Source organism: Camelus ferus, chromosome 29, assembly GCF_009834535.1.
Source record: "Camelus ferus isolate YT-003-E chromosome 29, BCGSAC_Cfer_1.0, whole genome shotgun sequence".
NCBI lineage: Eukaryota > Metazoa > Chordata > Mammalia > Artiodactyla > Camelidae > Camelus > Camelus ferus.
This window is the reverse complement of record NC_045724.1, coordinates 15,362,407-15,377,077: the sequence shown is the minus strand read 5'-3', so window position 1 is coordinate 15,377,077 and position 14,671 is coordinate 15,362,407. Positions and strand designations below refer to the sequence as shown.

Here is a 14,671-nt window from a genome sequence, read left to right as displayed (position 1 = left end):
TGTTCCATTATATATATATATATGCCACATCTTTATCCATTCATTTCATGTTCTCTATTTCTAACCCTTTGTTTCATTTCTCTTTTATATTTAGTTTGTTGTACGCATATTTTCTTATGGTAAGCCGAGCCATTAGATTTGGACCTGCAGCTTATGAGGCAAAATGTAAATGGTAACAGGTATGGCGAAGAATTTCTAAAAAAGAAAACACTTTTTTAGTACTCAGTGCAAATTAGTTGTGGGGCTACTACTCATTAGATTAGCATCTACTTAGAAAGATATGTAAAAATACTCATTAGTGTTGATTTAAACAAGCAGGATAGTACTGTGGCCAGGAACCATAATGATTTTGGGCTCTGCTGGCCACCATTTCTGTTCACTGTCTGCCGGCAAGTGGTTCAGGAGCTCTGTGTGCTCGCCCCGTGGTGACTGTGGTGTGCCAGGGTCTTCCACTTCCTTCTGCTTTTTTATTGGCAAGCAGGGAATGCTGTTTGCCAGTATGTTGTTGATGAGGATGAGAAACTGGAACACTTTCATGGGGATTAGTGACTGGGGAGCCCAGGGGGTTATTAGTTTTAGAGAAAATGGACAGGAGCTGAGGGCACGTGGGTCCTGCGTTGGCCTTGTTTCATATGAAGAGCAACTATGGTTTTGCTTTTACAGAGAGACAGGACCAGAAATAGTTCGATGTTCCAGGGTAACAGGCATCGAAAAGCTGTGTCTATTAAAGGGGGTCGTTGAGGTTTTCACTACATGGTAGTGACATGTTTCCATCAGCTTTTTGATGCATCTGAAGGCTTAAAAGTATACAAATAATAAGAACTAAAAGATTAGAGGTAAAGGAAATTTTGTGGAGAGATGTTAAAGGAAGCAGTTCCTGTACCTGTAGGATTATATTTTATGGAGGTGACCAAGTGACCACATGAGGAGGTCAACGCCATTGAAAAAAGAATTTTCACTTACATTCCCCAAGAGATGGGGACACACCATGCCATGCAGGGCCACAGGGAAAGCACCAGGTTCTAGTCAGGAAGCAAAAGCAGGAGCGAGGGGAAGGCCAAGGACAGAGCCTTTATCGGGGTTTCCGTGGGAAAGCCAGGTAGGGCAGAGTAAACAGCGTACTGTTGGCTAATCTGAGTAATTCCAGTAGGCCCTGGGCTGTAGGGATGATGTCTAGCTGTCTGGTTCCTGGCCCTGGGTGGTTCACGGCAGAGGAAATACAGGCTTGGTGTGTGAGGGTTGGCTTGGTGTGTGAGGGTTAGCTAGGGAGGCGGTTGGGGCTGTAGACTCAGGATTGGTTGGTTTCCCTACAAAAACTGTGCTCCCAGTTGAGCCCTTGCTTATCTCTAAGAATTGGTTGTCCAGTCTCTCCCCAGCCAGCAAGGGTTTAAAGATGTCAGTGTTATAAAATATGAAAAAAAGTGATTGCTATAAAAGCTTATGTGTTACAGCCAGAGCACATTCTTGTTTCACAATTTTTTTTCTTTTTTTAAATGGAGGTAGTGGGGATTGAGCCCAGGACCTCGTGCATGTTAAGCACGTGCTTGACCACTGAGCTATACCCCCTACCTCTCCAGAGCACATTCTCATCTGGCCCGATTTTCCACTATAATTATCACATGGAGTTCTTTCTACCACCTTCCCTCTCCCCACCCTCCAGAGGCCTTTTCTGAGCCCTTGAAGCTGAGCCCTCCTGCCCATGTGCTTTGAAAAGCACCCTGTGTTTTGGACATGTCATGTTATTTTATAACTTATCAATAGAAATCCCAACCTTTTATATAACAATGACCCCCGCTCTGGTGTTTCCATTTTTACTCCTGGTCTCTTTGTGACCAATGTGAATTCTATGCCTGGTTTGACTTAGTCTATTCAAGCCCCTTTATCTGCTTGTTCAGTTGATATTTCCCTCATATTTTACTTTTATCTAAGAATTTGATATTATCTAAGACTTTAAGGAAGTGACTAGACTGGTTCTCAAGTATCATTCTAATTACTGAAAGAGATGGCTGGCAGTATCTATCTTAAGAAAACATCTCTCTTTGCTTTATTTTTCCCTCTACAAATGTCTTTATTGAGCCACTACAGGACAAAGAACTCAGGACAGAGGCAGAAAGGAAAATAAACCTAATAAAATATGTCTTAAAATAGAGGTATGTACATTTTAAGGAAGTATGTCCATTACAGGAGGAGGAGGAAGAAGGAATTCTTAAGTTAGCTGCCTGAGTCAGGGATGACTTCTCTTGGAAGATGACATATTTCTGCTTCCTTTTAAAATTGCAGTTTTTTTTTTCATTTGTTTGTTTTGGAATATAAATGCCATACATGTTCATGGTAGTACATTTAGAAAGTATTTAAGAATATAAAAAATAAAATAAAAGTGAATTCCAACCTCATTCTTGAGCATCAATGCTTAAATTTTTTAATAATAAAAAAGTGTATTTTGAAACTAGATAGAGATAGTGGTTGCACATCATTGTGTCTATACTGAATTGTTGACTTTAAAATAGTTTTACATCATGTGAATTTCACCTCAATAAATTATTTTTTAAAAGGTGCTTATTTTACTGGCATTTAAAAATAAGGAAAATCAACTGAATGGGCTACTGAACTTCAGGTAAATCTTTTTTTTTTTTTTTTTCACAAGAAGAGAAATTATTTCCCAAAATATCTATGTTAGAAAAATTATGAGACCTATTAACAGGGGTCACTCTCTAGACCACAGGCCCCATTCAAATTTTGCTGATTATCCCAACAAAAATGTCCAAAATCCAGTCCACCATCACATGTTGTATTTCACTGTGGTGTCCTTTAGTTTCCTTCAGTCTGGATCAGTTCCTCATCTTCCCTTATCTTTATGATCTTGATTTTTTTTTTTTTAAAGTATAAGCTAGTAAGTCTATAGATGTCCCTCAATTTGGGTTTGCTGATGTCTCCCTTGTAGACATACCACTGAAAGGGTGCTGTGCTCGGTGCCTCATCATAGAAGCCACACAGTGTCAATTTACCCTGTTAGCAGTTAGGTACATTCTTATGTCTTGGGTAAGATTGGATCTGCCAGGTTTCTGTACTTGAAAGTTACTAAGTGTATTGATTTCATAAATCTGTATGTAACTTAAAAATACTTTGTGGGATAATAGTTTTGTAAATGCAGTTGATTCTTATTATTTGCAGTAGTTGTGTTCTATAAAGTCATGGGAAACAAGATATTGAAAACTGGAGTGTTGTTCTGGGGGAGATCCAGGTTCGATTCCTATTAAATCGTAATCATCAGTCAATACATAACCTTGTTTCAGGTGTGTTTATCTTCAAAGACACCTTATTTAATATATATTGTTGGTTCCTTAACTTTGAACCCACAGCCAACAGTTGTATCACTCATGCCTGAAGGAAGCTTACCTAACTGTGTATTAGACATTTCTTCAAGGAGCTCTGATTCCTTTCAGTGGAAAATGGCATTTAGCAAACAAGAACTGGGTGCTAGGTGGGCTCATTGCTACCAGGGTGTCATTACTTCTAAGCCCTGTTGGTAACAGGAAGTGTATGTGTACACACACACACACACACAATCTATCTGTCTATCTATCAGCTCATGAATTCATACCACTATCTCCCTTTCCAATGTAACTGTCCCCTTTCTGTATTTGTAACTCTCCTCTCTGGCGGTTAGAAAACTGACTCCCATTAGTCTCAGTGTATTTACTGATTTACTCACTCCCCTACCCCTGTATGTAAACAAATAACTAGCCCCACCAGCTAAAGACACAACCCTGGAGACCTGGCCCCCCACTCCTGCAGGGCATGTAGTTTGAAAGTTTAGCTCCAATAAAAGGGGAAGAGGAAGGTGGAAGATAGAAGGAAGCTAACTTAAAGTTGTAGAAAGTCTAAACTTTTGCTAAATTGTCCTTAAATAACAATAGGGATTTTTTTTTTGTAATAAAAGAAGAGAAACATCATGTGTATTTTTAGTTAGCTTTGAAATTAGAAGGCTATTTTACCATACCAAATGGGTATAAAAGAAAAACCAGTTTTATATGACTAGTATCTTTAAAAATATTCATGTGATACATCTGTTATCTTCTTGGATTTAAACATTTTATTTTATATTTTTCCCAGATGTTTTAGATTAAAAACATTGGCTTTTAATAGACCAGCTAAACTTAATTTGAATCTTTAAATGTTGATAGGAAATCTTCTGAACTTTCTAATTTTTAATGTTGGAAATGACACTTTGATTTGCTCTGTTTACAAGAGAATATTGGGTAATTTTATGAAGTACTTTGATTATATATATATATATTTTTTTTCTGGTGTGTTTATCCATGTTAAGAAAGTAAAGTATGCATCTTAAGGTTTCTTTTAAAATACTTATTTTAACTTGAAACAATTAAATGATGCTATCGAACATTAAAGTTAGTTTACACTTTACAATGATCATTGCAAATAGTCTTGACTTCTGAAATCTTAGATTCTGGTGAATAGGCTATGAATTATAGCCTTAATAACAGTGGTTGCTTAATTTCTATGGAATGATTTTAATATGTTGTAGCATAAGGAGATAATTATTCTGATAAGTGAGACTGTGCATGTCAAAGTAATGCAGATTTTACCTTTTCTATGAAGACATGTAAAAATCACACACATGTGAGTTAATTCACATTACAAACATGCAAAAAATACAACAGCATCTACCCAATAATCTTTTTAAATTTCTGTTTCCAATCTTCTTAATCCCATTCCCAGAATTTCTTGGTGTTATATATATTGAAAAGAATACATTTGACTGTATATAAATACATTGTTTTGGTTTGATTTTTACCTAAATATTATATATATATTTACACACATGTATATGTATATTTCTTGCTTTTTTCATCAATAAAAATATTTCTTGGAGTTCCTCTTATGCCATACATATAGCTCCATTTTATTTTTTATTACTACATAGTATTTCATTACATGGCTATGCTATAGTTTATTTAAACATTTCCCATTGATAGACATTTAGCTTTTTCCCCTACATTTTTGCTGTTGTAAACAACACTGCAATGAAAATGCACATACATCTTGAAGCATGTGTGTGGAAGTTCTATGAAATAAATTCCTAGACTCAAAAATGAGACGTGACTCCCTTCATTGGGCTGTCCTGCTCCTTTGGAGACCATTTCTGTTCCCCAGTCCAAAGTCCCTGGGAGTGTCTGACCCGGTGGCCTTGTCCCTTATGCCCTTTAGCTGTATTCTGTCCTGTTTTACAAAGAGGCTGGAAGAACAGGTGTCCACCATCATGGACCAGTTCCTCTGCTGTGGGCGTCTGCCGTGTCAGGCCAGGGAGGTGGCATCTCAGAAGTGCGCCTTCTCAGGGAAGTGTTAGTGGGATGAAGTGGAACCCGTAATTACAGATTATATTGCAGTAACTTTACACATGTACTAGTAGACTTTAGGGTCTCATCAAAGAATAGCATCATTTTAATCAATAATGATTGCAAGTCATTTATTTTAAGCAATTTTTGAAACAGGAGTCATAGGTTGATTACTTCTGATAAGGACATTTGTGTATGGGTATGTTTTTAGATTCTTTATTCAATTTCCTTATCCTAGTTGAAAAATTAAAAAGAAAACCCCAATCTATTTCATAAAGGGGATAAGTTCTAATCAGTCATTAGGGTTTTCTGTATTGCTGAATGGCTATTTCCAGTTCATTTCAAAAGCAATTCAATTTTATTTTATTTTCCATCCCTTGTTTATAACATTCATTTGTCATTTTTGTCATTTTGTAGACCTACCAAGAGCAGCTGTCAGGATCTTAAGCAACATGACATTCCTTTTTGTGAGTTTGTCATACACAGCTGAGAGTGCCATTGTAACTGCTTTCATTACCTTCATTCCCAAGTTCATCGAGTCACAGTTTGGTATTCCAGCTTCCAATGCCAGCATCTACACTGGTAAGGCACTGCCGTTAGAACTCCTTGAAACCATGGTCATTTCTGTCCACTAAACGAGAATGCCAAGAGTGAGGAGAAAGTTCATTCTAACATCATAAAGTGTTAAAAACTTCATTAGCAGCAACCTTCCCTCCTCAGATTTTGGGAGGAGGAAGTCTTTGAAGGTTTTCTCTTTGATTCTGATTGAATTATCTGTGTGACATTTTTCCCGATGGTGTCTTGGAAAAGGGAGAACTTTGCATATTTGTGTTGTTATGGTTCTCAATTAAAAAGGGTGAGACAGGCAAGGCATTTAAACTTAAATCTGAATAAATATTTGTATGGGTTGACTTGAGTCTCAAAGTGTTAAATTTTAAAAACTTGATAATCTGAAATACAGAAATTTTAAATAATTGGTAACCTGAAATACAGATCAGTTTCATAGCGTTAAGATTTTCTCTTCATAAATATGAACAGATTTTATTTGAATTACTGGAGATGCTTGAAGTTAGAAAGGAGGTCTGTGAATTTTGTTTTGGTTGATGTTTTCTGTCTGAGAAAACTGAGTTTTCGAAGACTTTGGTCCACGTGCCCATGGTGCTTAGTGCTCAGATCTTTTTTTCATAATAAATCGGGTGCTCAGAAATGTGGCAACATGAATTCTCAGATATTGGGATTTTCAGTGTATTTCATATAATATTCTGGATGTTTCATTAGTGGTTTCCAAGATGGTCAAATGACTGTATCTTCCTAAGGCTCAATTTATTATAAAATATAAACAGTTAAGTGGAGAATTATGAGACCTTTTCCTGATGGCCGTGGCTCCCATTTCCTCCTCCACGTCCACATTTAAACCCAGCAAGCTCGGACTATCTGACAATTAACACACAAAACTATTATTGTAGAAAGAGAAGTTGACTTGAAATCTCTGGGTAATCATTTTGTTCTCTATCATTTTGTTTTCACTTTGCACATAAAAAGACATACATATTGGGTTGTGGGTCCATGATAGCAAATCTTTTTATAAAGAGTGTCCTGCTGTGGACCTTGTAATTGTCACCTAAAAATAGGTTTTCTCTGTTGGTTTTTAAAAAAATACATGTTTTCCTTATATTAAGGTAAAATTGGTAAATTTTACAGATTACATTAGAGTTCGGGTGTGAGAAATCCTGAACATCCCATTTCTAGCTTAATTCTTATACTAAGCTTTGTTGAACGACAATTCTTGGATGGGGAAACCAAGAGTTGTGGCTCAATCTGATGCCACATAATTGTCCATTGTAGTCTCAGCTTTTCCCAAATTAAGTTTCAATATTACAGAGATCTTTGCTGCAGGACTTTTCGTAACCCTTAATATGCCAATGTGCATTGAGGAACTCCCAAAGGAAGGTTCAAAGTGCAGTCTTTCCCAAACTTACTTAACCATGAATTCCAACTTTTTTTTAAAGCATTCTTTCTCGTGAACAGTGTTCCTTGGGACCACATTGGGAAACACTGCTAGTCCATCCTGTGTGTCCCTGTTCCAACCAGACTCGGGAGCAGAGCTGTCTGGTCATCGCCATTTTGACTTCGAGGGTTGCTGGGAGTGGTACATTGCCGAGCTGGGTGGGTATCAGTGTGTATTGAATGTATATAGACCAAGGCCATCTCTTAATTACTGGTAGAGGCAGAGGCTAGTAACAGCTCCTTGTGGAAAAATGGAACAAAGACTTCAGCTGGACCTGGGTGCTTGGCTGCAGAGTTCTGTGGTGTGGCTAAGGCAGTACGCACCGAACGTGGCCTCCTTGGTGAAGAGGGGCAGGATTGAGTAAATCTAACACACGGAGTTTGTTCATCCCACTTTCTGACATCTGGGTTAGAGAAACATTATCACACAGCGCCCAGTACTGTTCTGGTTTTGTCACCAGCAGTTTTGTTGTTGTTGTTGTTTTTGTTGTTTGTTAATCACTGCCAATGCAGTTTATACAATGGTAGTCTCCTGTGTTTTGATAAAAGGCCTTTCATTCCCAGATCACATAGTTTTTCCTTCCTTTCCAGACAGATAACAAATACTAATAGTCAAGAAATACTCAGATTGATGAAGAGTAGAGGGTGGTCTGTCAGATCACAGTAAGATTAAACAGGGATGACAAATTCTTTTTAAAACTCGCCTTGATTTTTTTTTTTTTGAATCTGTGTCAGTTGAATCCTTCTTCCTCTCTAAGCAGAGATTTGTATTTTTGAAGGACTTATTTAATTTCATTTAATCTTTTGTATTTAAAGTGCTTTCTATGCATGTAAGTGACATGAATTAAGAAATGTATCTGAACAAGAATTAAAAAATAGTTTTAATTTCTCATCTGACATAGTTTTCGAGTTAAAAGTTCTTTTTTCATTTAAAAAATTACCTAAACCTCCGTAACAATTTGCTTGTGTTGTGTTATGTGGTAGAGATGAAGTTCCATGCATGCAGCAAAAGATGGGCCCTTTGCTCACCCGCCCTCTCGCAGAGCCATGAGCACCAGTTCCGTGCATGGCACTGTGCTGTGTTGTGTGTGTGTGTGTTTGTGTGTGTTTACGGGGGCAGGCGGGGGGAAGTATAAAGACTCATACCAGGACCCTGCTTACTTGCTTACAGATCTAAGAGGAGAGAGAAAGCTTACAATATAAGTTTAGAAAAAGATATTTAAATAAATTAATAGAAGCTTGGTGTTACAGGGATTATTTTGCCTGGCGGAGTGGTGTGTTTGAGTTGCATTTCATGGCATCCCTTAAAATGGCTTTTAATTAGGCTTTTAAGGAAAAGCAGAATTTGATCATTTGGAGTTTGGAGGAAAGGCATTAACTCTTTAGAGGAGCAGCTTGAGTAAAGAGCAGGGAAGGATAAGCTTTGTTCTGGTAAAAAAAAAAAAAAAAGGCTTGCCTAGGACAGAAATAGAGAGGACTCTGAAGGCAAGTGGGCGGGAGGTGGGGTGGGCGGCGGTGAGGGGGAGGTGAATGCTTTCTGGTACTGGGGTTGGGACCTTCAGCACCACTGGGCTCATGTTATCATCACACTGGGGGCCTCTGTGCCCTGGGAGGAGGTGGTGACACTGAGGAGAGGATCCTTGAAACACCTTCACCAATTCCAGTTCATCCCGCTGGAGTTTGTGTGTGTGCAGCTGTGAATCTGTGTTCGCGTTACACTCTCCCTGCTCGTGGTCTTTCTACTGGCCCTCTTAGGGTCACATGTATTGATGGAAATTAAATATTATGAAGTTAGTATTTTGGAAGAGCCTGGAATTAGGGGAAGAGCCATTGCAGGAGGGGTTAGATGGAATGGCGGTGAACCCTGCCCTGCTGGTTACTCGCCCTGTGACTTTGGACAAGTCCCTCAACTCCCTGAACTTTATCTGTGTGATAAGGACAGTATCTCCCCGTCTTTCTCTGTGTCAGTGTTGTTGCGCGGATCAAGTGAAGTAGTAAATAGTGATTTGCTCTGAAGCTTACCTAACTTTAAATAGGCCCAGCAACAGAAATGGGAAAAGTACAACTTGATCACATATTATAGGAAACAAAGTTATTATTTATGATGATGGTGGTAGCGCCGTACATTTGAAGTTCAACAGCTTGAACAGGTCTGAGAATGAAGCCTCTGTAATAATAGTGATGCCAATAAAATGACTGATGCTATTCGCTGAGGTATTTTTATATAGAAAACATCATTTAATCCATACAGTAGGTATTACTGATTATGTCCATTTTCCAGATGAGGAAACAAAGGTCCAGAGAGGTTTAAATAACTTGCTTGAAGACACACAAATATAAGTGAGAGCCAGGAGGCTGGAGTCTTACTCCTTGGAGTATAGAAATACTCGTATATGACTTTTATTGAACTATTATAACAGGCATATTCTACTGTCATCACTTCCAGTTAGGTTTTCTTTTAAAAACTATTTTCAGAGAAATGATATTCTAAGATTCTACTTCCACTCACTCTACGCAGCCTTTGCCACTGAACCAGGGTCCACAGCATTCGTTTGCAGAGCACTGTAGTCTTTCAGCATCACTTTTGCTTTCCTGGGTTTCTGCCCTTTGCGTGAAGAATTATAAAGAGTTAGACATGTGTTCGTTTTTACAAGGGAAGTAGCTCTGGAAAACTCTATTTTGTTTTTCACTGGAGAATAATCAAGATACTTATTTCTGTAGTAAGAAGATTAGGTTAGGGTGTTATTATCTGAAGAAAAGTTACTGTAGTTTTTATGGTCATCTAATTAACGAAATATTCGCCACCCATCTTCAACCACTGATTTGGAGTTTGCTGATGCGTTTCAAGGTAGTGCCACTGAATGCAAATTGCAGCCTTTGAGACTCATTGCATCTTTCGATGCAAGAGAGGCATGAACATGCTTTGGTTGGTTTCGTTCTTCTGAGAGCATTAACAGCTTTTCTACGCCGGTTCTTTAATTTTAGGAGAGTAGTGTTTGAAATTCACTTTGTACTAAGTTTACAAATGTATTCAAATATTTTTTAAATTAACCTTTTAAATGCAAGTAGACTGTATCAGGTGTGAATGTACTGTAACATCACAAGCTATTTCCAAGGTCAGATAATGACATCTGACTGTGAGATGTGTGAACACTACACTCAAACTGGATGTGCTCTGGGGGAGAAGAGACGTTCCCTGCAAACGGACATACTGCAGAAGCTGCTGGAGTCTTTTGCTTGTACAGTGTTATACAGTTATGTTAGGAGCTAAGAGTGACAATGATAGGTTCTGTATCTTTTGAGCAGAGAAGTATTTATCACTCTGAATTACACTTGTGTTTCTTCAATGTCAATTAGAACTTTTGTAGAAGGTTATAGTGGACAATCAGTCGAGATACTCAGATCCTATTTGTTCATTAACCAATTAATTTCCTCTCCAGCTTGAATGTGTTGAGTAAGACATACAGTACAGTAGTCAAGAGAGTCAATTTTGGAAGGAGACAGATCTTGTTGAAATTCTTATTCTTCCTCTCCATCTATCCATCCATCCATCTGTTGTCCATGCACAAGTATTTATAAAGTTTCTGCTAGGGGCCTGACACAGTGTGCCAAGTGCTAGAAAAATCATGATGAGAACACCGAGGGGCCCCACCCTCCAGGACCGTACAGGATGGTGACCTTAGTGGGCTGCCTGTGTCCCTGGACAAGTTTTTTCACTTTTATGAGAGTTAGAGGTTGTGACGAATAAGTGAGGGGATGTAGATGGTATGCTTAACATAATGCCTGGAAAGGAGCTCTTAGTAGCAACCGCAGCACTAGCTTAATGATACTCTCAGAAAAAGGAACCTAAGGCAGAAGAGTGAAGCTAGGACTTAGGACTTGGGGAAACATTCATCGGGAAGATTATCTGGGAGAAATTAACTCCAAGAGTAAGAAGAGATTAAAAATGGCCAAAGGTAGTGGGAAAACGAAAGAGAAGGCAAGAGACTTGATATTAACATGCAGGTTAAGGATTATTTCATCTGAACGGCAGGAGGCTTGGAGATATATATAATAGAAATTATAAATGTGCAGTGTAACACGTTATATGTGAACCTGATTTCAGTTGAATTGGTGTTGAATGAGGGTTAAATCTTTGTATCTCTGATTTATTTATTCTCCCTTATTGTTCGACCTCCAATAAGTCTATTTTTAACAACTCTTAGAAGGGAAAAATACATTTTAAATGTTTTAATTTTTATATATTTGAGCACAGTATAGTGAAATGTCAGTTGGCCAAATCTCTCAATTAGATGAAGTGTTTTCATTTCATTCATCTTTGATGATTTACAATAGCAGAGTCCTTCTATCTGGGATATGTTTCCCATGAATGCATATGCGTGCACACACAGCCCCCCAATGGCAAACATCACTTAATAAGGGATTTTCTGGCTCAGAGGACATTCAGATCAGATTTCTACAGATTTCTACATCTACATTTATTGCCCCTTGATGATCTCTGAGGTTCAGAATGGCCCAGAGCCCTCTGGAGAGACTTAGTCATCAAAGACACCGTATTCTGTTCGCAGAGCAGGATGCATTTTTTTGTATAAAGCTGAGTTGAGAAAGATTAGGGAGGTTTTCAAAAGGACAGAAAACCCAAGGGAAAGAATAAAGTGTCAGGAGCAGATGTAAGAGCATTTCTACTGAATGTATGATGTCCTTGGTTAAATCAGTATCCAAGATTCACCCAACAGATCTGATAATGAACGAATGTAAACATGAATCTCTCTGGTCCTCAGTCTCTTCTTTGAAATGAGCGATTGAATTAGATAATCTTTCACCGAAGATCAACTAACAGACATCCCACTGTCTCCCCCACATCCTCAACCCAACAAAATCCTCTGATCTTTTGTGAGCAACTTCTTTTTCGAGGCATTCATGTTAGTCAGTGTCTTCCTATTTCACTTTGGATATATATAATAGCTTTCCTTGGCATTTTAAATTTCTTTTATAGACATATTGATTTTTTTTTTCCTTTGGTGCATGAGATGGAACCGAGGTTGAATTGCTACACTACTTGCTTTCTTTTGGAGGGACCATCAAGGAGCACGTTCACTTGATGATTACATTTCTCCTTTTAAGAACTCAGGAACTTTCTACTGGGCATGGTCCCATGTTAGCGGGTCTATGTCCTGCTAACATGGGGGTGATCCCTGCTTGCTTTGTAGTGAGTCAACATATTTTAACAAAATCGATGGATTTAGGGGTCATAAGGTCTCGGTTTAAGCTCTCCCTCTGCCATTTATTGGCCACAGAACCTTGGGTGAGTTAACTAATTTCTCTGGCTTCAGTTTTACCAGCTGTGAAAGGGTGTAACCATATCCACTTTACAGGGCTCTTGAAGTTTTAGAAAGTTTAAAAATTACTTATTATGTGTAAAGAACAACATAAATATTAACTATTAATGAGAATGACACTGGCTTTCATCTCTATTCATCAAATATTCTGTCCTCCATAATAGGAGAGGGGAAATGAGATTATTATTGAAAGAGCTGAGGAAGGGAGGAAAGTAGGGGCTGGAGTATAATATTATCCCAGTTTTGTAGGTGGATAAATAAAGGTGTAGGCACTAATGGAAGGATTCAGGCCTCAAGGCAGTGGCAAACTGGGGCTGGAGACAGACTGTTCTGACTCCCAGTTCATGCTACTATTTCTCATTTCCTCAGAGATGCTGTTAACTCATAAAAATCACATCCAGAGCTAATGAATATCTTGGCCCTTAACTGTGGCCAGGATATGGTTATTACCACACAGGCAGGAAATACCTTACTCTTTTCAACTAAATAATGAAGCATGTGCTTAGACATTATTAGAAGCTGAAGTGATGTCCTCTTGAAACCTGAACCACCTCAGGATGGACCATGGAAAATTTGCTTTGCTGCCAGGCTCAACTTCCTGTTGCGGCATCTTTCCATCGGCCAGAAGCTAGAACATGGGGTTATTTGCATTTGTTACTGTTAGACTGATTAGATTTCAGGCTAATGGTTAATTTTTTTCAAGTCACGCTATTGAAATTTTTCTTATAGCTCTATTTGCAATAAAGAGGAATATAATTTTTTTGTTAAAGTGGATATTCAGAAACATAGGCACATGCTTCTCTTACCTAGGCAAGGAACAATGTGTGTATAATTGTTTTATATAGAGTGGTTCAGTATTATTTTGCAACACTTTCCTTAGATTTGTTTGAAATATGTTCTATATAAGTAGCAAACCCTTTTGGAAAGGCAGTTGAACTTGGTGCAGTCAGTCAGTGATGGAGGAGAGGAGGACAGCTGGGTAAATGTCCGTGTCCTTTGATAAGATTTTCCAATAGGACATCTGTATTTGTGACACTGCAAGTTTTTTGTTGCTGTTCTTATTCCAGCCTTGTTCTCAGAGATAGTTATTCACATAATCAATGTGTTGTTAGGCACTCAGAGTTGGTATAGTCACACAGAGTGCTTCCAGCTTCTGCTTCATCATGGAATCTTGGTCCAAAGGAGAGATCCAGCCATTATCTCTGTATTGCAAGCATCAGGATTGTAGGAAAGGTGAAGAAAGGCATGAATGGATGGACTCCTGTTGCTTATATCGCATTATGCAGAACTTATCACATAGCGACCTTTAGTTGCAAGGGAGCCTTGGTGAACTCATTTTAATTGATAGATGAAAATGGTGCAACTGGTGGATCATTTATTTTCTGTGTGTGCTGCTCTTCCTCTCCTCTACATCTTTGTTCAAATGGCCCTCATCAGTGAGACCAGTGTGCCCCATCTAAAGATGTAGCTCCTCTCCCAGAACTCCTGATATTCCTTGCTAGGCTGAACACTTGTCTCTGTAGTGCTTTTCACCTTCTAACATTCAGTGTGATTTGCTTAGATATTGGTTTATTGTGTATTGTCTCTTTTCCCCACAGTAGATTGTAAACTCAGCCTGGGCAGGATTTTTTTGTCAGCTTTATTCACTGTGTGTCTTCAGAGTCTAGTAGAGCCAGGACATGGTTGATTCTCAAAAAAATGTTTTCTGTTGAATTAAATATATGTTTTTAAAATTATATATTTTTTAAGCTTTCTGAAAGTTATGCTTAACAACATGTTTGTAAATAACAAAAATGAATTTTAGCTCAACTACTGTTTAAGTGATGGGAAATTAAAAACAGTGCAATAAAGGGCATCTATAAAAAATCTGCAGCTCACATCATACTTCTTACTGAAAGACTGAATGCCTTCTCCTTCAGATCAGGAACAAGACAAGGTCTGCTCTTGGCACTTCTATTTGCCATTGCA

General features: G+C 38.3%; 1 protein-coding gene across 2 annotated transcripts in view; it reads left to right on the top strand.

The window, feature by feature from the left end:
* The window catches only part of SLCO5A1 (solute carrier organic anion transporter family member 5A1), a 108,065-nt gene that overhangs the window by 58,865 nt on the left and 34,529 nt on the right, over positions 1 to 14,671 (top strand). The window contains exon 5 of one of the 2 annotated variants that reach the window (XM_006193729.3): positions 5,775 to 5,939. The exons of the other annotated variant lie outside the window; for it this stretch is intronic. Coding sequence (XP_006193791.1) covers positions 5,775 to 5,939 — 165 coding nt within the window. The remainder of the gene's footprint in view (positions 1 to 5,774; positions 5,940 to 14,671) is intronic. 2 annotated transcript variants of the gene reach the window in all.